This window comes from Aquila chrysaetos, chromosome 7, assembly GCF_900496995.4.
Source record: "Aquila chrysaetos chrysaetos chromosome 7, bAquChr1.4, whole genome shotgun sequence".
Lineage (NCBI taxonomy): Eukaryota > Metazoa > Chordata > Aves > Accipitriformes > Accipitridae > Aquila > Aquila chrysaetos.
The window spans coordinates 4,315,046-4,341,114 of record NC_044010.1 but is presented as its reverse complement, the minus strand read 5'-3'; the positions used below and the strand labels follow the sequence as shown (position 1 = coordinate 4,341,114).

Below are 26,069 nucleotides of genomic sequence, written 5' to 3'. Positions count from 1 at the left end.
CCCCCCTAAGCTTATTCTCAAAAATAGGAGAGAGGTAGCTAAGATTTTCCATACAAAGTCAGTCTGAGCTAGAATCCAGAGACAGGAGAGTTTCAGCCCATCTTTTTAAAACCTGGCAATAGAGTTAAGTGTCTCAAAGCAAAGACAGAATAACAATAATGACCACCACAGATACTCAGGGGACAACAGTTGTAATCGAGGGGATTGTTAACCCCATTTATCAAGAGTGAAACTGAGGCAAGAAAAGGCAAAAAAGTGTAACTGAAAATACCAGGTATCCTTAAACACAAGCAGCACAACCAGCCTCCCTGATTGCAATATTATTTTTTTTTTTTTAAATTCCTAAAAATACCATTATCTCCAGAGACGATCTAACCAGGTTGCAAATTAACCGTGCCATCGGCGCAGAAATACGGCAGTGGCTCCCATCGGGGTTACCGCAGGTCCGGCTGGCCGACTAGCCCCGGCTCTTGCACAGCATGAAGGAGGCGAAGCCGCTGCGAGAGACGGATCGAGCACGCAGTGGCTCAGAGCCTAAGCGAGGCATCTCTGCCAAGCCGGCAGCGGGCAGAGCCGGCGTGGTTGCGCCCGCACCCCTGAGCTGCTGCCGGTCAGGAATACTCAAGTGCACAGCGCAGAAACGCTTGAGTGACCCTGCGCCGTGCCAGCCAGGTTTGATACAGCCACTCGTGAATCAGAGTGAATAAACCGTGCCAAAGCTCCTCTCCTGCAAAGCCAATTAGGTGTCTCTCCGCCGTGATTCCCTTATACGTGGTAGCTGGGAGAGCTTATCCCGGGTCCCAAGCAAACACGTGGAAGCCAGCTCAGGTCTGGTGCTGCGTCCAGGCTGCAAAGCCCTCTCTTGACCCAGGCTCTAGGGAACACAGTGCAAACATCAGCATGGCCCCAGTAGGGCTTACGATCGGTGGAATAACCCGCACCATGCCAAAACACACACTGTTTCCAGGGGAGGCTTCCAGATGCATTTTCTTTCCCTGTGCTACCCAGTATCTATAGCACCTGGGTGCTTCACGGTCCAGACAACGCTACTCTGCATGACCTCAGTGCTACGAGGGAAGCGCTCTACCCTGAAAAGCCCAGGGATAACAATTCCCTGCGCAGCAACCCTAAGGAAATCACCAGCTTCATCCTTCTGCCCCAAGGCAGGATTTCCTACAGCTCTGTCACCCTGCCAGCTGCTGGCTGAACCTATTCTTAAAGGCCTTCTTCCATGGTGGAAACTCCATACCTTCCCCAGCCAGCCTCCTTCAATGGTTGTCGACCCCTCCTGCACGTAGGAGACCTCCAAGGAAGATGCAGATCCTATAGAAGGCAACGGTACTTATGGTGCTCTGGCACGTGGGATTAAGGCTGCAACTGTTTGGGTTTCTGCGGGAGAGCATGAGCACACAAGCAAAATGAACCCTGGGAGTTTTAATAAACCATGCGCTCTCCTTACATGGAGAGCAGCCCATAAGATAAAGAATCTCTTCACAGAGTCTCTGAAGTCTTATTCATGGTCTATTTGTATATCTGCACTGATGCCAGTGTAGATACATCCACAGAGCACAACACACCCTTGTACATAATGACAAGGGAAAAACATCGCAGATCTGCTTGGCTGGGCCCCAAGTCAGGGCAGTTTTGCTGCAAACCTTTATCCTCATAACACATCTTAGGCCATAGTTACGGCAGTAATAACAATATAGCGCCGACATAATGTTTTGCCCTGCCAGCATCGTCGGAAACAAGCCCCCCGTCATTCCCTTCCTAGAGGTGGGGAGAGCAAGCCCCAGGTATGCGCACCCACCACGGTGCACGTAACCAACAGGGCAAGGGCAAGACACACGGCCTCACGCTTGCTCCACGCTCCTCTTACCATGCTCTCCAAGCAGAACCTCCTCCTGCCTCTCCCTGCCTCCTGCTCCCATGGCTGGTCAGGGAACAACAGCCTGAGAACAGGTATGAAATTCAGTCCCAGGACAAGAAAACGCAGGGAAAAAAAGTAATCTGGAAGATGAATGGAAAACACAGCATTGGTGAGGTGCTGCGTTTCCCCACTGGAGGGGGAAAAAACAGAAATAAAAAAATAATAAAAAAATCAGTTTCCCTATGCAAGTCCTCCGTACATCAAAAGAAGTTCAAAAAAATCACGCAAAACGCTGCCTCGCTGCTGCTTTACTGGTGTCAACCACTGCAGGACAAAAGGGATGAGGGTGTTCAGGAATGGCCAGCCAGCCTGATGACAGCAGTCATCCCTTCAATCTCTCTGCACGCTGCATAAAAATACGAGTGGGGACAGGATAAAAGCAGACCCTGCGCCTTTCTACCCACACCTATCAGTGTGCTTGTGCAACGATAACCAAAAAAGCTGCAAACTCCTCCAGCGACTTGAAGTACAGCTGCCCCATCTACTTACCAAACCATCTGCAGGAGGCGGCGAGGACATACAGTTCTTACCCATTTTCTTTGGTGCTTATTTACTCTGTGTATCTGCATAACCACGGGCAGGATTTGAAATAAAAGCCTGCTCACGCACACATACAGCTTCCCCTGCCCCACAGAGAGGACAGCTTCGGACCCCACACTTCCAATGGAAAAAGCGTGTGTGGGCAGGGTGGGGGGAGTAGTCATGAGCAGAAGCCGTGATCTGACTCTGTCAGCAGATGACTTCTATTTGCACTCGTTAGCACTGCCCTAGCATGAGCTAACACCACCCCCTCGGGTAATTTAAATTTATAAAAAAAATAGAGGAGAAGAAGAGGAAAAAAAAGCCCATATTTCTATATTTAGGAGGTTAGGATAATCGGGGTGGAAGAGCCCATCTGTTTGACATTCACTCCAGCTGCTGTGGATGCGGAAATTTGTCTATTTTCTTTCCTTTTGCCTGTTTCGACTTGTCCTGGCTGACTGTGACAGACACACAGACAGCCTGATGTATGGCCACAGCCATTTAGGTCTGAAACTGTGCGCCATCCCATAGGAGTCACTGCAGAACCAGTTGTACAACCAGGATCTTTCCCAAGGGAGTGTAAAACAGTTAATAATAATTATTATTATAATATTATTGTTTTATTGCTACTATTAACAAATCTATGTTTATAACACTGAAGAGGGAGCAACAGAGAAAGGCAGAAGACAAGCTAAGACACATCTTAGACCTCTGTAAAAGTCAGGTTTAGGAAGGCAGGCTCCCCTCTGCCACATCATCCTTTGGGGAGATCTCCCCATATAAAGCTGAATTTGTGGGATGCCAACTCGTCATCAGTGGCACTAGCCACTGGATGGAGACATAGCCACACTTCTCAAACTCACCTGTTCTGCCATTTTCATCCCAAGGCTCTATGAAAGCGAGCCCAAGCTAAATTCAGAAGTGGCCTTTGATCTCCCACCTTCCTGAGCTGACCAGGCTCTGGTCCCAAAATAACAAGGATGCAATTGCCTCAAGAAGTCTCCTGATGCTGTTCCTGTCATAGATACGAATGCCCACAGCCCTTGCAGGATATAGCATCGTTGCCGCTGTAAACCTAACGCAGTGCTACTTATTTTGCTGCTAAAGGCATCCCTGTAGCATGTAAGGACACATGGCAGAGTGTTGGGACCATTTGCTGTTTATCTTGTTTGGTATAGGTGATTGCTTTTTAATTTCGCAATGTTCATCGCTGGGGTCATTAAAGGTGCCGGGGATGAGCAGTAAGCCTGGATAAATTTTATGCGATTAATGTTCTGAAAGCCCTACAAAGAGAAGAGAAGACTGCCCGTGCAAAATTCAGAATTCCACCGCCAGCTTTTCCTTGCAGGGTCCTCTCCGTCCCTGGAGCTGGAATTACACAACAGGACATGGAAGAGGACAGGTGGACAAGGAGCACAGACTGAGAAATAGGAATATAGATGGGGAAACACATCAGTCTAGGGACTCCCCAGTCCTCCCCACAGCACACACTGCTAGTCCAGCTCCAGCGCTGCTTTCTTCTGCCCGACAAACATTCCCTCACCTCCCCAGCCACACAGAGCCAAAACTGCCCCTTTGACTTCCATATGTGCAAGATCAGGACCTAGGCCATCACCCTAAGGGGCAATAAATGTGTCCAGAGGTCAAAAAACCTCCCTTTGGAAAAAGCCCTCCTCTCACGTACATGGTGTAAGTCGATGCATGCAAGGAGTTGATGGACACTGATGACCACATTTGGCTTGTCCTTGTGATATATCTGGTCTGGCTTTTGGTACAGAGCATGGCTTGGATGCATTTCTGATCATTGTGGCATAAGAAACAACATCTTACTCCTTTGAGTCTTTGCTCCAGAGAGGTCGTTTGAGCTCTTGCGAGTCAGCAGAAACAGTCACTCTTCCTCACCCAAAAGTCAGCCCCTACTCCTGCAGCTGCCTCCCCCACAGCATTACCCAGAGATGGCTTTTTCTCTTCCCAGACCACACTGGTCTGAACTGTCTGTGGTCTTCTGCTAGCTACTCCACTCGATATGCCCATGGGTATCATGGCCCACAAAGAGTTGTCTCCTTGGGACGTGAGGCACCTGGACCCATCCCTCCTCTCACAGAAGAGAAAAGGCCTCAAAGATGTTATTTTTCTTTTCATAAGGTTCATGAAATTAGGTGGGCAGGTACAGGTGAGATACTCATTGCTAGCTGGAAAGACCAGGCCACGCTCAACCCTCTACTAGACATAAAAGACTCCACAGAGGTCAGCCTGAAGGCACAAATGGAAAGGAGATGAGGTCTCGCTGGTTCACAAACCCACAAAACTAATTATTTAACTGTGCTTTGCAGGCAGGCCAACAAAAAGCCACCTGTGTTAGAGCTGAAGGGTACATCACAACTTCAGAAGCTGCTTTCCACAATGCGTAGCCTCCAAAAGATGCACAGAAAAGTGTAGACCTTTCCCAGTTTATATTGTTAAAACAGCCCTTTAAAGATGCTGAAGCAATTCATACCTATTCCTTACAGACCCAGAGAAAGTTTTCCTTTCTGTGAGGGTCATTTTTTCAAGCATTATTCAATATTTCTGAATTAACTTTTTTTAAGACAGATAAGCCAATAAAAGCACATGGAAAATATTCTGAAATCTGAGAAATCTTGGAAGATGAAGATTTAAATAAAATCATAAATAAAACTAATCCCTGGGGGGGGGTTCAATTCTTCATGTTATTTCCCCCAATATTTAAGGGAAAAAAGCACAGAATGACACACGTGGAAAACTTCAGATGAACTGTCTTGTATTTGATGAGATCAGAAATACTGCAAAAGCTAGTGCAATATTTATATCATCACCTCCCCCCCCACCATCTGAAAGATGCACTACCCCATAATTTCAGATGAGGAAACAAAATTCTCTCATATGTTCACTTTCATGAAAGATAAATTTGCTTTGTTCTATATTTTGGGCCCTAATTCAGCAAACCACTTAAACATATGCTGAAGTTCATAATTTGCCACTCTACCACTTATGCATCTACTCAGGAATATGCCTGCAGTCAAGCATATGCACAGCACACTGCTGACTGTGGACCTTACATCTTTCTGTTCGTTTCTGCAACTATTCTAATTTAGTGACGTGAATGTACAAGGAAGTAACACATTTTAAGCAATTTTAGCACACGCTGGCAAAAGTGAAATTTGAACTTGCCCAGCCACGTAAATTATCTGAATAATTATTTAAAAGTAATAGCTAATTCTCAGTACCTTTCAGAAACAGCTTACTTCTAACAATTACTTTAAGCTGTCAGGACAGTGAAATACTATGGCGTGAACTTTTGCTCTGTATCAGTGCCGAGCAACCAAACTTGGAGCAGAAATACTGCTCCCCCCCCAAAGGAAACAGGAAAAAAAAAACCCTCTGCTCATAAGCATGCAGTATGTCAAATATTATTTGTAGAAGCTATTCAGTAAGTAATTTCAAATAAGTAAAATGCAAAGAAACCACAGGATGTTCACAAACATTTTGCAAATAGAAATGGAAGAGGAATTCATTAAATAAATTATTTGCTATAAATTATTCACCTACCTCTAATCTTACTACCACTTAAACTATAAAATTCATGCCATAAAAGATACAGGATACATAACAAGGCATCATTAACTTATGCATTTCTCAGTGCTGCTTTATTTTGACTGTCCAGTTATATTATTGCATTAAGGCAGCCTTTTGTCTTTAATGCACTTTGAGTGTAATACATTTTTGTTTTAAAAGCTGAGCTAAGGAGACCTGGCCTGATTTTAGACTGTGATTTGATTTTGAGCTCCAAGGCTGAATAACTCTTCAAATCCAGGAGAAAAATCCAAGCTGTTCTCTGAGCAAACCCAAAACGAATAGAAATCTTACACAGTTGGCTAATTTCATGAGATTTCCACAATTTGGGTCCATTTCACATAAACTTACAGCGAGGAGCGGGTATTTTTGCATCCGTCAAGCCACACAGCAAACATTCATCGTAAAGGCGAGAGATGCAGGAGGCACACAGAGAGCTGAGGGGCGAGGAGGAGCTAGGAGCGGATCACAGGCAAGGGACACCAGTGGCTGCCCAGGACCCACTGGCTCTGCACCAGACCACAGGGTCAGCAGCATCCCCACCCCAGTCGCTTTCCCCCTCCTCCAGCTGCAAGACTAGCCGCCAGCTGTGCCCAGGCTATATGGCCAGAGGAAGAAATTCCCCAGAGGAACTTAAAATACAGTACACAATTCTTTTTAGCCATGAAAACAAAATCCCAGAAAGGGTTCTCACTCATAACCAAGAACGAAGGCAGCTTTTGCGTCTTGTTTGTTTCCTGACTTGTTCTAAGTGACAGCCATGCTCCACTATTCATTTGGTCTCTCAGCAGTTATTTTTTTAATACCATATTTGTTTACTTTTAATTAAAACGATGATGATTGTCACTGAATTTCTCTGTGCAAAACTGATGCAAACTGTGGTTATTTGGTTATGGAGGAAGAGAGTGAAAAAAGGTTCCTGAAGTTGTCAAAATATTCTCCCAATCGTCTCCAGAGCGAATGCTATCACTGCTGTTGGCAATGGGTTGCAATTAAACATTACACCTCACCACGCATACATATTTTTACTCCTTGGAAATGAAAGAAAAGCTGGTTTCGCAGACCTTTGTCATCCTGGACCAACTCGTAGCAGGCTTAGTGCTTGGCCCAGTGGACATGAGGTGCATTTATCAAGCCCCAAACAGCACAGAGTCCCTACATACAGTGTTATTACACACTAGTATTTCCACAGTACTTACGAGTGCTTTAAAAGACCCTCAGCACAGGGCCAGAAGAGGCAAGGGCATAGGGTCCACTCACATTGGACACCTCTTGAAGACTTTGGTCCCAGCTCCTGACCCACAGACCTTAAAAGCCAAGCAAGCTTTATCGCAGCAGTTGCCACATCAAACACAGGGAGAATAGCTATGGCACTGCTGACAGGACTGCTTCCTCTCCTTGCTGATTTTCAACATAAATTCACATCAGCCAAGGCTGTTTAAAAGGAACCTGAGGGAATTGAGTCTTAATTCCCATAGGTACCTTATAAAATCCCAATTGTAACAGACAACGCTCTATTTTTTTATTTTTTTTTCCATTTCCAGAGTGAAGCCACAGCATGGGTAGAGAGTGGATAAGGAGGAAGGGCTGTGTTTGGCCAGATGGAGACTAAGGTTCCCTTGAGCAATGAAGGCGACTCTTCAAAATGCAGGGGGACCAGATCCACTCATCTCTATAGCAGTGCCCTGGCTAGCACATCTCCACCATCCATGGCAAAACTCACACAGAAATACAAATTGAAGGCAGGCCAGTCCTGCAGCAGACCATGCTGGGCCTCTCGAGCCAAGCCTGATGGCAAAGCTATCGCCATCTGATCTCACAGCAGAACCCAGTGGGGCAAGGCTTCCTCCAAAACATCGTCAAGCCACAGATTGTTTAAGATTGCCACCAGCATCACGGGTTGCACCCAGTATGTGAAGAGGCAGCAAGCTGGAGGCAAGGAGGACAGACATACAGATGCAATCCCCTCCCCAGTGCCCCCAGTGCCACTTCTCCGGGGGTCCCCGGGCATGACTTTCATTGTGGAGGTGGCCAAGGCAAGGATGAAAGAACCGCATTTGATTTAGTCACTGCAGATTTTCTTTAAAGACTCAAAAAAAAAAAAATCAATAACCATCCAAGAGCCACTGCCACGAAAAGTCAGGAGGGAAAATATTCATCAGGCCACTGACTAAATCAGCAGACAGGCAAGCACGCTCCCGTGGAGAAGGGACGAGCTGGCAGTCAGGAGATGCAGGCTCCAACCCCAGGTTGGCCATGGGAATCCTGCATGACCATGAGCAAGGCAATTCCCATCTCTGGGCCTCAGTTTTCCCATCAGCTGCATGATGATCTAGATAACACGGCTGTTACTTAAGTCAGTGGAGAGAAAGATTATACTAAGATGAGCATTAAAAAAAAGTGGGTGGGTGGAACACAGCATAGATATGAAAGGTTCTGAAAAATATGTGGGCCTCCTTCATGCTCCTCATCTCCTTCTACAAAGTGGCTACTTGAAGCAAAAATAATAGACCCTTCCTACAAAGCAGCACACATCAGACACATATATTTAGATCACTGCGCAAACAACTACCGACTTTTGTCTGAGGCAGGAAAGTGGTACCCCGTGCTACAAAGGGGGAAAAAAGACAAAGAAGTCTGAAGTCACCCTGGAGCAAGGAAAAGAAAAGGAGCCAGGTCTCTGGGACAGATTCAGCTGTGGTATAAACACTGATGCCAGCCACACAAGAAGGTCAGGAGTACATAGCAAAGCTCTCACGAGCCTGACCTGGAGGTCCATCAGGTGCTGGATATATATAGGACAAGCTCTCATCTTCCTGCATGTCAAACAATTCATTTCAAACCCCTGAACAAACGGTAGGACGCTGCAGCAGAAGCAACCCTCAGGAAGGACAAGCCAAAACACCTTTTCAGTCATTTTATTTTGCAGCTTTTTTGGCTTGCTAAGCTATCCCCCTTGCCCGGTTGAGGGTGTCACACACTCCTTTTCCTCACCCAGGAGGCATCAACCTGTGACTAGGGCCACTCACTTGTCCCTGACCCCCAACATGTGTTTTCTACCTCTTCTACTTGCTCAGGGCATGGAAATGGCAGCAGAGACCCAGTGGCAGCAGGTGGGAACAGAGCCTGCATTTCCTAATCCCCAGTGCTGACAGCCAATTAAAAAAAAAAAAAGGAAAAAAGCTCCCCCCATCGCCTGGTTTCTCCCTTACATACATAGCATCACTGCTGCCTGATTGCAGCCTCAGAAAAAGGAAAGAAAGAGGCCCAAAAGGCAGCTAGGAAACCCACCGTCCATTGGCTTCCCTCCACGCGAGGCGAGCGGGCTCCTTCTGCTGCAGTGACTTGGCAAGCACACCTCGCTCTGACTCAGCACCTCGCCGGCACCTCCTGTCAATTATTCCCACAAACTGCTGACGCCAGAAGGGCTATTTGTAATTAGGATGCTACACAAGCCGGTGGCTGTGGGATGCTTCAGCTCCTTCTCCCTTTCACCCGCAGCGGTCCCTTCCACTTCAGCCCGCTGGCTCAGGGCTGGAGCACCCAGGGAGGGTGAAATGGGGGATTAGTGCAAGAGGGCTGGAGGATGGGGACCAGGGTGGGTGGGGGAAGCCTACCCATGTTGTAACCTACTCTGTGGTTACACGGACAACTGGCAGCCAAAATGCAGTCTTACCAAAAAAAAAAAAAAAAGCAGCCACTGAGAATAGGGGTAGAGCAGCAGATGAGACTATGCATAAAGAAAAAGCTACTAAAGAACTAAACACAGAGCATTCCCCAAAAGAACAAGCAAAACACAGCCTCGCTGCAACTCCATGCAGCTGAGAAACACAAACCTACGCTCTGTGTCCGAGGCATTTTCAGCGCAGGAGAGGGAAGCGCTCATTGCGGATGAGTCCCATAATAGGGGCCCAGGGCACACCAGCTGTTTCAGGGGCAAAAGGAAGGGCTGCCCTTGACAAGCCAAGGACATGATGATTCTGCAGACAGACTGAGGCTATTCTGTCCCTCTGCCAAGTAGCCAAGGTCCTCTCAACCTCTCTGAGCCACTAGCTCCCGAGACACAGCCAGAAAACCAAGCGAGCTTGCAGCCTAGCAGCTCCACAACCAACAGAGACGTTCAGGCATCAAACCCTGTCAGACAGCGAAGCTCAAGCACACGCTCAGCTACAGAAGCAGCCCAGCAGGCACATAAGCCCAGCAGCACCCTGCAGAAGCCCTCCGGCACCTTTTCTCACAGGGCTTCACTAAAAAAAAAAAAAAAAAAAAAACAAAAACAGGGTCTGCCTGTCACCCATCCCTCTCTCCTTCTTCAAGGGTCACTGGGAGCTTCAGGCCCCTCTCACTGGCACAGGGCGAGCGATGCACAGAGACCCTTTAACCAAGAAGCAGGAGTGTATTTTCTGGGATATTGCTTCAAAACCAAACATTTCATAGAGGGCGGCTGACGCCGATAGACCGCACGGGAACACGGGTCGGAGCAGGCGGTGTGAAGCTGGAGCAAAAGGCTCCAAGGAGCACTTCAGGTTTGATGCTGAAGCCTGCAGCAAACCTATCTCTACGACACGATGCAATAACCGCTTTATACAGTACAGGAAAGGGATGAAATCGCCACGATAACTAACGGCTGAAGTGTCCAACATTCTCATAGTCCGTGGGCCCACAGCTGCAGAATTCAGACAGTAATGTCCTGCCTGGAAATCTAGCGTGGGCAAAAGGGCAGAGATATCAAACTGCAAGATGAGTAATGCACAGATCCCATCTAGATAGTCAAGGCTGAAGAGGGAGAAAAGTTAACTAAACACCAAATCTCAGTACAGCAACCTGGATTTACCACTGGCCTCCCAATCAGGAAGGGAATATCTACTGCACAACGAGGAGTGAAAGCAAAGGAACCACAAAGTCAAAGAAAACAGCAAAAAATAGCGACTTCAGCAACACACACAGGAATTAGCTAAGTGTCACAGCAGGTTACAATTTTGCAGCGTCTTAAAGAGCGTAGGTAGGGCTTGGAACAGCCAGTCCCAGGGCACTCAGAAGCTAAAACGCTGCAACTGATGCAAAGAACAACCTGAGTCAAAGTAACACTGACTGCTACATAATCAAATTTAACATCCTTCTGAGAAAAACAGTACCAGAACTTTGCATCATGCTTCTTAAACATTAGAAAAGATGATTACAAGCAAAAATGGTCAAAACAGCCTAACCCCAAAAGCAGAGGAATTAAAGTTGTTACACTCTGTATGGTGGTGTGTTGAAGCAATCTCAGCATCATCCTGAAAAGGTAGTCAGTGCCCCTGAACAAAAAAAAAAAAACCCAAAAAACAACTGCTGAGAAGCAAGCACACTGTGGTCAAACAAAAGGAACAAGAAGTCATTCAGTCTAAGCAGTTGCTTCATAAGATGGTAGCTAGGAGGGCTGAGAACAAAACTGAAGGCCAAATTGCAAAAGTCAAAAAACAACCATTTCAATATATTCAAAGGACAAGTCCAGAAGTGCTGAACAGTAGGAGAATGACATTTCTCAAGTGGCTGCGCTGCTAGCGAAGACATGCAAGCTCTTGCTAAGTCAGGTGTTCCTTGAAGTTAGCAGTCCTTTCCCTAAGGGAGGGTACAGGCTAACCTGGAAGTGTCCGCAGGGATCGGTAAAACCAGTCAAATTCCCTAAGCCCCTAGAAGTACACAACAGGAGACAAACCAGCTTAATCTCTGCTCAGAGAAACTTGTGGCCTTTCAATCCACTCAAGTTTTGGAAGGAAAAGGACAGGACTAAGTGATTAATTTTCAGTCACTTCAAAGCGCACCTGCTAAACCATTCCGGGCAGGATACCAGTTTGGTGCCAGCCCCATCCTCTGCTTGCCAGAGGTGGGAACCCCCCCTTGCCTTCCCCCCAGGTGGGTTTCATGCCAGCCGGGTTCAGGCTGAGCCCAGAGCTGCTGCCCCACCGTTCGGTGCCCGGGCACGGGAGCCCTTCTCCCCCTGCCCTTGCTCTGGCCCCGATTACAAGGGATTACTCCCAGGTTTCATACCAGCTCTGGGGTGGTTTAATCTATTCCTTAATATCTGGAAGAGAGACAGGGAGCTGGCGAAGTGATTTGGGCTGGCTGAGACAAAAGAAGATTGAGAGAGACTTCCAAGGGATCTGACAAAGCTCGGCAAGTGGGCAGCATAATGCAAGATGAAATTCAACGTTACCAAATGGACAGTAATAAGAACTTGAGAGAATAATCTGAACTACTCATATACCATGGGGCTCTAATTCAAATGTAATCACTTGAGGAAAATATCTTGGTATCACTGCGAACGGCTCAATGAAAACATCTGTTCAGCATACAATGGTGGTCAAAAAAGCAAGCAAGCTGTTAGGATGTCTAAAGGCGGAGGCTGAAAAGGATGCTGGATGTATTAAAATGCCACTGTGAACACTGACAGTGCACCCTCAGCTGGAATTGCTGCGGTTACTTCTGGATGGCACACCTGAAAACACAGAAGGCACACCAAATTCACCAGTCAATAACACTTACTGGTCAAGCACAGCTAAAATTAGGACAATTTAACCTGGAAAGGAGTTAGATAGAAATTATCAAAGGGGTATGAAGAAGTGAAACAGGTCCTTCTATGTTTTTAGTTTGGTTTAAGAGAAAGACAAAAGGTTGTTCAATACAACACAAGAGCAGGAAATGTGACCAGACATAAGGAAACGATGATGATTTTCCTTTCCTTTTCTGTTTTTACTTTTTCTGCTTATTCAAAGACTGCCCATAATTAACTACCAGGAATGATTAGCCCATGTTATCGTAAAGTGAAGAGCTCAGCAGAAATCACGGAGGCCTGTGCATTTATAAGGATACTGGGAACATCCACAGATACATCAGGTAGAAAGAAAAAAAAAAAGAAGAAAAAAAAAGCATAGCAGCACTACACCCTCACGCTTCCAGGCGTTAGCCAACTTCTAATTAACAAGGATTAGGAAGTAATCTCCCCAGTGGGCATGCAGAGAGGGTGTACCAACCCACTTGCTCCTGGCAGAGGCTGCTAATAGACCAGGCAGGGGAAGAGCCGAGCCCGGGCAGCCCACGCCATTGGGGAGGCTGAGTTTTGGGTGCCCAGCGGGACCACGCACCCACCCCCCCGATAACTGAAGAGGCTGCAAGAGGGGGCTCGGTGAGCCCAGCTCGGCCTCGCTTCTGACAAGGGGAAAAGTTTGGTGCCTGTTGCTTTGCAAGCGGAGGGGGCTTCTCTGAAAAGGGAGGGGATGGACTTTTTATTCGCTTTACATTGGCAAGAGGAATATCTGACTCGGTTCATTTTATGGCAAGGAAGTGGAGCGTGGGCAGTCCCTGAAATTAAGAGAAAATTGGCTTCAGTAGGCTTTGAAGTCCGGAGCGATGCGTACACCGACCTCCTTCTAGGGTAACCTGTAGCACTGGCACGGCACCAGACTCCTCTTTGCTAAACGTTTGGCACCAGTTGCGCACTGCGGGGGTTTCGGCAGCCCCCGGTGAAGCATCCATCTCTGCAGACCAGCGGTCTGACCTGACCCAGCACTGCTTAGACAAACGCACCACACATTCTAAGCAGTGTGTCATCCCCCCCTGCAAAGTGACATCCCTGGCTTTGGCATTTTGAGTAAAACCAAAGCCCAGATGTAACCAAGCGGAGTTCAGACATCAGCTTTCTCCTGCTGATGCTTGTGAAACACAATCTAGCTCACATTCTCAGAGCTAGGGTGACTCGTGAGGATGTGAGAAAAAAAATGCACAAGTTTTTATCCCTAAGTAAGTGATCTAATCAATCTAATACCAAAATTACACTTGAAATTAACTTCATGCAGGTACGCAAACGCACAAGTACTGCTGTGCTGCCAGGAGGAGAGCTGTGGCTCTGCACGTGCGCTAGTAACGAGACTGAGCTCGATCTGCGAGTCCTGCTCTGATTTCTCCAGCAACTGCTCCAAAAGGGGAAACAAATTTTAACAAAGTATTTAATTTCTTAATATTTCTTATGTATTTCTTAAATAGAAATAATGTATTTCTTAAATAGAAACTTGTCTTAGTTTGTACACCATATTCTGCTTCTTTTGGTAGAAGCAGCGTTCTACAGCATGACAGGTAAGGAAAGGACACGGGCAATGCCATATACGTGTATATGGTGTTTGCATACGTGTGTCAAGATGGCAAAAATAATAGACAGACCGTACACAGATACCACCAATTGCTGCAAGTTGGTTTTTACTGCTGCTGTTTTTAAAATGCCCTGTAGAAAAACAATAGGGGCCACAAAAGCTTTTACTGTAGCTACTTCCACTAAACCAAGCCTTATCAAACGTGGGATGTTTTGTAAAATCATAACTGTGTTTCAAAAGAAAAAACAGGGGAAAACTGTCAGAAATACAGAAACATCCGACTTAAGCATCTTTGGGATGAAAAGTTTTGACTTTTCACATCAAAATACCTTTTTGCTTAAGGGTATTTTCTTGTATGATAATAATAATACAATTCCACAAAGAAATACAATACTGGTTGTCCCAAGATGGAATTTCTCTCAAAAATTTCCTTTCAAAACCATCAAACCATTTAACTTGTATTTCCCTTCAGAACAAAGCCAAATTCCTCAATCCTGACAAAAGAAAGCATTTGTCCTCAGCCCAGCTCAAGCAATGAAAAACAAGGCAGGAGCCAGAATGGACACAAGTGACCTCCAAAACCAAAGAGATTAAAACATATAAGGAAAAAACACAACCACAACAGCTCACTGTGCATGGTTAATAATATTGTGTTCTCTCTGGTGCATCAGACATGAAACGTGAGAGAAAAGTGGGGTGGCACATGATTAGGAGCCCTGTAATTGTGACTTCCCCAAAGGAGAGGCTGGGGAGATGTCCTACCTGACAGCAAGCAAATCATTTCACCTCTGTACACTTCAGTTTTCCATGCTATAAATCAAACTGACTGTCCTCACAAAGTAAGTTTGGAGGCTCTCAATTAGTTAATGTTTGTAAATGACTGTGCAAACACAAGGTAGTATTAAGCAGGGAACTGTCTTTGTTACGCTACTGTCTGTTAAACAACCAGGAGCTAAATTTCTCTCTGAACATTTACAAAAGGGAAGGCAGCATTAATGCTCCACGAGGAGAAAACTACAAAGAACAGATTTTCAGTGCATGCACTTCTCCTTGAAATAAACTGTGTTAAAAGCACTTTACTTAAAAAGCACAATGATAGTAGCATCCTGCTAAATATAGATGACTCACCACAATTTAGTAGTGAACATCCCTAAAGAGTACCATTACAGTATTGCTTAACCTGCTGCATAAATTTAAGCATTCTCCTGTGGTTACAGCTTGGACCAAGACACTCAAGACTACTACTAGCAGCCGCTGACCTTCAGTGGGTCACGAAGCCTCTGAGCCTCACTTTCTCCATCTGTACTATTGGTATAATAAAAAAAACCCCACACATCTCCCCAGTGAAGGCAGGAAAACTGATTTCTAAGTTTCTTAATGAGTTGTTTATACCATACTTTGTATATCCATACCGCTACTGAACAGCTAAATATAGCTGTTCTCGAGGCACTTTGAGATCCCTCGGAGAAGGGAATCTTGCAAAAGAAAATTGGGTTTGAGGCAATACTGAAGAAACAGAGATAAAGAATCAGTTTCCAAAATAAGGGAAGGGTGCCCACTTCAGAGACACAAGAAGTAGTTAATGCATCTGTGCCTACCACTGGGGACCAAGGTCAGGTTGCGAGCAAAATGATTTATCTACACATCACAAAACCACACAGCTTGACACAAATGGCAATCTGTTCCAAAAAAAAAAAATATGCATAAGCATGGAAGAGCGAGGGACTGCCACAGTCCTCTCTTGCTAGGACCGAGGACCTGGTGCAGGGCTGGAAAGGATACATGGGCTACCCCAAGGGTGCTGCAAGGCCAAAAATTAAACACCCGGTTTCAGCCGCGATAACCTCAGACTGGCAGGAGGGTGACTTCAGGTGAGGACTGGAAAGACCGACCTGTGTAAAAAGTTGCAGACCAGCTGTTGCATCAATGCAATACTGCCAGGCATGCACATGCACCATCACCACCACCCCCCATCTTGCAAGATCCAGCTGCAACAGACTCTAACATGCTGACATCTCACCTGTTGCAATACTATGTCACAGGATCCAAACACCATACAGTTAAAAAAAAAAGTTGGTTCTGCAGTTTAGCTGTACCCGATGTGTGATTTCTAACACGTTTGACAATTTGAAGCATGCTATTTCTGGCTACGTAGCAGGATTGACTTGCAATCACAGGTTTGGTTTCAAAGTTCTAAACAGAATTCCCTCCTATCTTTCCCTAAACTTCTCTAGGGAGCCTGAAAAATATTATTTCCACAAAAGTTATTATGCTCATAATGCTTTAGAGGGAAAACACAGACACTGCCCCTGTCCCAAGAGCATTAAACATGGGTATTACAAGGCCCAAAAAAAGCAGTCATCTAGCTCCGGTTAAAAAGAATCATTGCTATTCTACAAATTGCAAAACAATGTAAGAAAATGGGACTATAATACTTGATTGACATTTCACTACAAAGCCTGACTGTATTTTATCATAGGCATAAAGTGCAAGAATGACAAAACGACCTCCAGGGACCTTTCCTCCACCACACTTTTCATTTGTTTGGCATTAAGTATTTCTTCTGTATATACACTCTTACAGCTTCTGATCCTTTAACTTTTAAACCTTTCACCTTCCATTTAGGTATCACTTTGCATGTGACCCCATCATATTTCTTCTCTATCCTCTAAACCAATATAAAGCTTCAAAAAGGGGAAAAAAAAAATCACTCTCCCTTACCAGACTTAGCAACCCAGAGCAGAAATACACTTACTGATCTTCTGCAAATGTTGTTTAGAAAAAACTCTCTCAATTTTATTTCAGCTTTCATGAGTATCTGTCTGTTCCTTATACCTTATCAGGGTTTTCTTTTCAAATTCAAGAACCAGTGAAAATATGGCCATACTGTGTAACACAGAAGTAACTGTGTACCATAGCTATTTTCATCTACCACCACCTTCTAAAGACTTTTCCTAAGACAAAGAAAAAAAAAAAAAAAAACAAGCTTGAGACACAGATGGTTCATTCAGGTAATCTTTAAGCCTTTAAGGAAAGCACAAGAAAAACTATTACACTATTGCAGATAAATATTTCATGGAAAGGTATGTTTCTGTGCCCAGTTGTCTCTGTTGTCATTGTCCCTACCTGCCCTCAACCAAAAAAACCCAAAATTAAATATCGAGTCAATCTTTTTGCCTAAAGAGATAATTAAACACCCCTTTAATTTTAACCTTAAATCTGGCTACTGTTATATGTTTTAGCGGTGATATCACATAACAGAAACGCTTCATCACTTATATGCCTCTAACTGCAGTAGGCACAGTAACTTTCTAGAGTTACACCTTTACAATGTCTGCAGACAAAAAATTGTGGCATCGAGAACCTGAAAGTCATTGGACTCACTTCCCAAACTGAGAAAAGTTCAAAAAGTAAAGAAATGGCATGACGTGTGAAACAGCGGAGATCATTTCTTTCAATTAAATGCTAATAAACTTTTTTTTTCCACAATTCACCTCTCTGAAGTCAGCAGGTGCAATTTCCATTTAATGCATGCAACTCAGACTCCCAAATGTTTCCTGAGGATGGTGCTCAGGGTGCTTTTGGGGCTGAGGCATTTGGGAAAAGTTCACCTCGTCCACCACAAGACTTTTTTCTCGGCAGGTCCAGGGCAGAGAGGAATGGCCCGCTGCGCCTCGCAGGGCACCGAGAGCCAAGGCACTGCTACCCAAGCAGCAGACTCCATCCAGACCCGGACTGCAAGAAAATTTCACCCAGACCTTGCCAAGACATCTCCGGTATTCTTGTGGGAGACCCCGTCATTTCTTACTGTCCTCCTGCTCTCTCAGGGATCACTTGCAGGAGGTTTCCCAGTTTCCCAGTCACAGAGGTGGGCAGCAGCAGTGCCCGGCTGGCTCAGCAGAACTGCTCACTGCTGGGCAGACCTCCACTAAACTACTTAGCAAACCTCCGCACAAACGAGCGGACCTTAAGAAAATTATCTTGTAGACCTCGACAAAAGGCAACGGAGCGGGCCTGCTCTGAAGTTTGGCACTCCTTGAAAGAAGGCGTTGCCACCTGATCAACAGATGAGCCCGAACATTTAGCGCTCTGTAGTTTCTCCTGTTGCCCTTACCACAGCATCTCCTAGCGCTCTCCAGCAATGCACCAAGCGATGCGAGTAGCATCTGTCACATGCAATTCGTTCCCTTTCCACACAGAGGACCGGGGGGTACGCACCTTATTTCGGGAGGGCTTCTGGGGGGGGTAGGAGGGGATGGAGTGCTCTCCATCTCTCCACATCCCCAGGGGTAGGCACTTTGAGCTGAAGGAACCTGCCGTGCACCTGGGAGGAAGAGGAGGCCGGGGAAAGACACCCCCGCCCCGGGGGGGGGGGGACACACAGAGGGGCAGCCTGTCACCATCTCTGCAGAAAGTTCCCCACTGCCTCAGGGCCTGAAGGCTAGACCAGAGTTTTCCCACCCAGGTGAGCTTATCAAGGGGCTAGGCCCAGACAACGAAGCCCGGCCTAAAGCAAGTTTTACAGCACAGTAAGGAAAAAAAAAAAAATTATATATATACATATAAAATAGTAAGAAGGATGGTGCAGCAGAGGCAGCAAAAGGAGCCGAGCGGAGCAGCGCTCCTTCCCCACGCCTGCCTGCAAAAAAACCCTCACCCACCGCCGCATTCCCGAGCATCACCCGTGGGGTGGGGTGGGTGCCGGGGATGGGGCGGGCGGGGGGGTCCCCCCCCCGCCCGCCCCATCCCCGGCACCCACCCCACCCCACGGGTGATGCCCCGTCCGTGGCTCCCGCGCTCCGTTCCCACCCGTGCAGCAACTCACCTCGCAGGGCCAGAAGAGCTACCAGGGCTACCGGCACCCACCTCCCGCCGCCTCCGGGGCGCCGCCGCGTCATCCCGGGGCCGGGCGAGGGGAGCAGAGCGGGGTCGCCGAGCCCTGCCTTTTCTTTTTTTTTTTTTTCTCCCCCTCTCCCTTTTTTTTTTTTTTTTTTTTTTTTCCCCCCACCCCCCCACCCCCCCCCCCCCCGGCAGGTACCACCGGGGATGATAACGGTGATGCCGGGACCAGCGTCGCTTCCAGTCCCCGGGACCGCCCGCTCCCAGGCTCCGCCGTGCCCCAAAGCCCCGGTAAGTAGCCCCGGGGAGGGCGGCGGGGAACGGCGACCGGCCCGAGAGCGCAGCCTGGCGGCCCCGAGCCGCCCCCGCAACCCGCCGGGCTGCGGCTTGTCAGCCCCCGCACGTCCCGTCCCAGCAAACAGCGGTACATCCCACCAGCCCTCCTTCTCTGCGCTGGCCATCCACTAATTCGGGTTCCCCCCCCCCCCCCAGCCTCACCGTTAACCCGGTGCCGCTGCATCCTTAGGGATGCTACACGGGCCAGGGTGAGGAGTTGCGGTCCGAGATTGGAGATTGCACCCCAACAGCTTTTCCAGATTCAGCGGGGGGGGGGGGGGGGGGGGGGGGCTGCTTCTCTCCAGGGCCTGCCTACAGCTGCAGGGAAGAAGAGAGCAGCAGCACGCAGCAAATTATTTGGGACGGGCTGCGTGGGACCGGGCACCGCTGCAGCACACGGTATAAACATCGCCGGCTTGCTGTTCAAAGGTATGAGCCGCCCTTACTCCGGTATTCAAGAGTGGGGGACGCGAGCGTTCACTACACCTAAAAAACAGACCAAGATACCTCTGAAGGGAGTAAGGCAGTTCTTGGAGTTGGGGCCCCACAATAACACAAGAGTCACCAACAAGTTGTGTCGTTTAGGGTCGTGAGCTTAATTGCAGTCCTTAAGGCTACACAGAAAAATCAGTCAAAATCCAGCATCGAGCGTGCAAGCAGAGGGTGGGAAGGGAGGAAAGGAGCCCCTTCCAAATTTAGGGTGGTGATCCAGGGAAAGGCTCAAAGCAGAGCTCGCACAGACCGACTCCTCACACACAGCCAGCTCCCTGTCCAAGTCTGACCACGTTAGTTTTGCTTTGTGAAAATAAGCAGTTTGGCTAGGAAAGTCCCCTAACAATTCTGCAAAACGCACCATTGCGTCGTTCCCCTACCCAAAGTTTCCTCCCCACCAAAGCACAGCCGTGCCGCCTTTGCATCCTGCAGGCGGCCAATCCACCTTGTGAAGCTTCTCCCTACCTTCTTCCCAGCCAGAAGCCCTGGGAGCATCCCCATGCCCAGCACCCCTCAGGTTTCTACCTCCTCGGTTGCCTCAAAAGCTGTGCTGACCCTTTATGTGACCACACTCCCACTGAGAAGGTGGGAGCTGCACCTGGGAGCAAAGATGACAAGGAAAAGCATCTGGGGTAGCAGAACAGAAATTCCTTTAAGCAACATGAAAAAGGTAGGTTGGTGCCCGTGGAATCAGTAAGTGGGAAACTAGCTGCCACCTAACCAGCCTAGGTTAAGCTCTGCCTTGCCCAGCATCAAGCTTTGCCACCCTTCTACCAGAGGACTAGGTAAAAGTGTCACACCAACAGACCAGTTTTGCTGATTTTCTTGGTTCTGGGGAAAAAAAAAAAAAAAAAAAAAAAATCACTATTTATGAGGAGCAATGGTTGACCTGCCCTTATCAGGCAGCAAAACTCCTGCTGACTCCCACGTGGGCTGGGTTGTCACTCAATGAGTGGTGTGGTACGATGGGGTGAGAAGGCACCGCGCAGTGATTCAGGGGATGCAGCCCCAGTCTTTTCCAGGTGTCGGTGCCTGCTGCACATCCTCAGGCATCAAACCTGACAACGCGGACAGTCTCATAGGTCTAGCACTCTTGCAAAAACACCCTCCGCTCCAGCCCTGCCACAGGCAGGCGGGCTAAGAGGTAGTTTTGCTCCATTAAGGAGCCAGCTCTTGGCAAAGGCTCAAGCAGCTGAAGCATAACACACTTCAGAAAAGCACCGAAGGGAGAGTCGTAGCCCAGCTGCTTCCCTCATTCTCCGGCAATATGGGGACTGAAGTTTTCTCAGACTCCCTCAGACCGCTTCTCTTTCCTTCAGCCGACCTGCTGTATTTTCCATCCAGAAAAAGGATAGAGGAACCTGATGTTCTTATTGATGAGAAGCAGCTCCAGCAGACCCCCATCCTCGTGGGTACGTACAGTGACCGCCTGGAGGAACGCAATGGGTACGTCCACGCTCCCAACTACAATGAAAGCTCTCGAATGTTTCTCGCCAAACATAACCTCCTTCACCAAAGTCAACGGCAGAGAGCACAGAGCATGTTGGGCATAACGGCCTGCCACTACCCTTACTCCTTCAGAAAACTTCTGGGGATGAAAAGAGGCAAAGACAAATCAAGTACAAACAAGAAAAACCGCATATTCTCCCTAGGACTGCTGCACTGCTTTCCTGATCTGCCAAGACTTGGAAGCTCTCTTGACCTAATGGAAATAAGTGTGTTTTTTAGTATAAGGACACACTGCATTTGGCAAATGCCATCCCAGCTCGCCTTGGACTGTTCCTTGCGACCTGCTGTGCATCAGCTGGCAGGTAAACAGCAAAGATCAGTTCGCCCTGTACAGTGGCTGAATTAATGTGCTTCCTAAAGAGCGCAGCGAGCATAATGTGAATCAGGAGCCTGGTGGTCAGAGAAAGCATTTCTGCCCAGAATGGACCCAAACGACTCCTTTTTGACCCAAGCTGGTAGGAGCAGGGAGTATTTTAATCACCTTTAGAATCCCGTCACCACAGCAGATACTACGTCATACCCGCGTAACACAGTGACACAGCAAGTGACTTTAGCTGCTTCTCGCAGCAATTGCAAGAACAATCTGTGGCCACGCTCCAGAAGGATGGAGCAGCCACAGGGAATAATAATCTTCAGATGCACCAGTCAGTCCTCTCACCCTGGCTCCCTCTCCACCTTACCACCACTTCCAAAAATAGCTTGCAGATTGTACAGAAAGGACGTGGACGAGGAGATATTGTTCCTGGAACTCTGAATTTCTACTTGAGTTGCCCTTGAGCCTTCCCCAAAATATTAGCCTTATGCCAACCATTTATTCAGGGAATGCAGCACACTCCAGCCTGTTGGATGCTAGAGCTGCAAGCAGACACATATTTGCTGCTCCAGCACTCTATTTTCCCACCAGTGAGCATCTATACCTCTTCCTTAGCACTGATGGAATAGTACATCGTGGATAGAGGAGATACATCTGCGATATGCCAAGCATCGGATGCTGGCAGGTGACCACTGCAGGACTCAGTTGTGTTACACTGCTCACAAGAGCAGACATGGGATCCTTAAACTGAGTGGCCAAGATATTTGCCAAGACTACACGCTAGGCTGGGCAAGGACAGAAAGAGGAAAAAAAGTTAAACCACTCCCACCTGCTTTTTCTTTTGAAAGAATTATGATAAGTAATGCAATTCTCATGTCTCAGGGAAAACCATCTTTCCGAATCAAATCTGAAAAGGCAGCTTTTTTCCAGGACAATGCTTTTTTTTCCTCCTCCCCTTTTCCCTTAACATGGCTCTAAAAACAAACAGTGGGGATGCAGTTGGGTTCAAGAGCTACAACAGATGCCAAGTCTTACATCACCTTCGCTGTCTCCCAGCTTGTTACTGGGTTATCTATTGTCAAATGGGAATTTATTGAAGGTGACATTGCTTACAAATTGATCAAAATCAGCTTCAGTGAAGTGTCCTTCCAAGATATAAAGAGATGGATAAAATTCACTCAGTTGATCATTAATAACTTCAGTCTGTGGAATTGGTTATCTCCTTTTGACAGAGGAAATAGAGTTTGCAGATTGAACGGTTTTAATCCTATCTGAGAAGAAATATGACAGACCTTCAGAGATACACCCAATTAACTATCTCTGTACCTTTTCAATCAAAAAAATAAAACAAAACCCTAGATTTATTTTGCTGAACGCCTGTGTATACAAAACAGATGTCACTAACCAGAAGAAACAGCAATACTCCTGTCAACTCGTCTATCCCAGGAGATTTTTTTTTTTCTTTTTTTTCTCCTGGCCACAGGGATGGTTACACAGGAATACTGTCCCAAACACAAAGGTTTGAGTTTATGAAAGCCGACATACTGGAATCAGCAGGAGCCTCAGGCCTGGGAGAGGTGGGTATTTACTAGTTTACCCTCATCTGCCCTCACTGTCCGGAGTCAGAGTCCAACACAGGCACCATGACACCGATACATCGCCGACGCAGGCTTTCGGGCGAGCGTTGCCCGTCAGGATAACTCGATCCCTGCCACAGCAATGACCTCTGCTTGCACGTCAGCCACGCAGCGAGACCTTGGGAATATCCGAGTGAAACCAGCCCCAAAACAACCGGCAAATGTCCGCGCTCCTTCGATGCCAGATGGCAGGAGCGGACGTGTCCATGGAAACCCGTGTGGATTAGGTGTACTTTCAAACTTTGCAGCGCCGAAGTAGGCCACTGCGCCGTTTCTTTTTCTGGGGCCACTTTGACCCTCGCCTTGGGAGCAGGCTCTCTCTGCGCGTCCCCACTCGATGGGAAGGGAGCCGTACGGCCAAGCTCCGCGAGCACGCAGGAGCTGGGCTGGGGCACTGCTTCCCCTCCACCTTTCCACCCTCGTGGGCACACTGGTTTGTCTGGTTTCTCCATCGCAGGCACGTAGTACCCGCGACACACCTGCTTTGCTTAGCGCGCTGCAAGATGCTCCTTTCCTCAGTAGCATGGGGAAAAAATGCGTTTCTACGCATCCCATCTCTGTGGTTTCTGACCATCCCTGGAGCATCCCAATGCGCTTTGAGTTAATCCACAATCTTGTCAATTCTCTTCATCTTTTCTACATCTTCCGAGTTTTACTTGGCTGCTCCCACAGTTAAAGCAAACCTCCTCAGCTACAAAATCCTCTCTGCTTCCCTCCTCCTGCCCAGAGCCCTCCTGTGTTTCAGCCTACGTCTAGAAAACCAAAGCTTTTTATTCAACATTTTGAAATCCTTCATCTCCTTCTCACTCCGCTCCCCCCAACCCAGTCTACGCAGACATGTTTGGAACAAATTGCTCCCCAAGGCTTCAACTAAATCTTTTCTTTGGACACGCTGTTCTTGCTGTGGTTAACAACTGTCCATTGTACCCTGTCAGACACATGCTGCCACCCCTGTTAGCAAATGGTGGATGCTGCATCCACATAAAAGCATTTCATAATGCTGCCATTTACATAATAACTTTCTAAATTGTACATCGACAGATTTCCCCAAATCATTACAGTAGGTGAATTAAATCTTCCGCTAAACACCAGCAAATGGTGGTAATGACAAGTCTTCTAAGTAGCACACCCCATAAAGCTCAGAAAATGGAAATCAATCACTCTTCCTTTTTTTTTTCCAGAACTGCTGAAAGAATTTATTACACACAGCTGTGACAGAAAATAAATAGATGACAAAATTGAGAAGAAATACACTAAAGTTAAGACTCATGTGGACATATTCCTGCAGTTGGGATACAAAATGGGTCTTCGAGAATCTTGTTTAGTAGCAGTGTTGCTGTGGCTGTGATGGTCTAAAGATATGTGAGGTGCAATAACTTCTACAGAGAAGCAATAACTTTTACTAGACCAGCTGATGTAGCTGAAAAATACCAACACGCTTTTGGGCACATTGACCTGAAGAAGGGCTTCCATCCTTGAAAACTCATCTGTTTTTTCCTTATTACATCCGCTGGTCTAATAAAAGATATTGCAGCTTTCTGCATTTCTTAACTGTTTGATGTTCATTGGCAACTAGTAACCACACATAACGTCTTTCAGCCACTCACTTTTTACTGTGAGGACTAAAAAAGAATAGGGAGCCTGGGAAAACAAGCAGCTAAAATCCTTGCACTAGTGGACATACAGCCACTTTGCTTAACCTTAGTGTCACTAATGGTGCCTGTATCAATAACTTGCTGAGATAACTTTTAATCCAGTAAGTTATCTAGAAAGGCCAGAGAGATCCCAGGTAATGGTGAAAACCCTGGGGATATACAGGACAGTCTAGAGAGCACAGGGCAGAGACTTCCACGTTCAAACACCAACTTTGCCAAGCCCATAGAGCAACGTGGGTGTCCGTGGCACCCTCACGGCTGCTCCCAGTTCAGGAGGGTTGCTTGGCTCAGACCACAATACTGTCTATGTTACTCTGCAGCTGAGCAAAGCAACTCTGTTGGACCGAGGCAGGAGAGAGATCAGATTTTTGGTCTTCACAGTGCAGTGTATCCATAGATGAGATAGGTGGCCCATGCAGTGATTGGGGGGGGGTTACATATTACTGGCATAAAGGTCAATTTGGGCAAGGTGTCCCACCTATAAGGCATAATGCTACTTACTACCACCACACCAAAGCGACTGTTAAATTTTGGGGAGCATGCGCCTCTCTCCTGTCTGTCAGTGCTTTCATGGGACAAGTGCTCAGCAACTTCTGGGTCTGACTTGATCCTCCAACGCAAGGAGCCAACCACATCCCAAGGGTGACTCCTCCAAAATCTAAGCAGCCACGTGGCAACGAATGAAGTCTTCTGTTTAGAAGCAACATAAGAATACAGTAATATAAGAACAAAACATAAGCTCGCACTTTGACACAACCTGCTGCTTAACATTTCTGGTTGCCCGTGCTCCACTTCAGACTCAAACCGCTCCTTGTAGCAGCATTTGCTGTGCTGCTGGGAAGCTGCCCTGCGCCCATGCCAGCTGATCTTCCTTTCACCTCTTCTGGAAGGAGTTCCAAACCACCCTGTAAATCACCGCTGACAGGAATGCAAGTTCCCAAGCTATTATTGACAGTATTGCCTGCCGTTGCTTAGCGCTAGCCATGGGCCACACGGTGTTTGTCAGAGTACGTGGCGCCTGAGGAGTTAATAGCATCTTGGACGTGCACAAATTTAGCTCCGCTGAACATACTGCTTTGGCGCAGTATGCCATGGCTTCCTATGCAAGGCAGGGTGTGC

At 47.2% G+C, this 26,069-nt stretch overlaps 1 protein-coding gene across 2 annotated transcripts in view; it reads right to left on the bottom strand.

Annotated features, from left to right (window-relative positions):
- The window catches only part of IGSF11 (immunoglobulin superfamily member 11), a 109,312-nt gene extending 90,144 nt beyond the window's left edge, over positions 1-19,168 (bottom strand). The window contains exon 1 of one of the 2 annotated variants that reach the window (XM_030020491.2): positions 18,995-19,168. In XM_030020491.2, the coding sequence (XP_029876351.1) occupies positions 18,995-19,067 (73 nt within the window). In that variant the 5' untranslated portion in view covers positions 19,068-19,168. Of the gene's footprint in view, positions 1-352; positions 455-18,994 lie in introns of those variants that run through there. The other variant, XM_030020492.2, reaches the window with a different exon arrangement.
- Between the last annotated feature and the right edge of the window lie 6,901 nt (positions 19,169-26,069).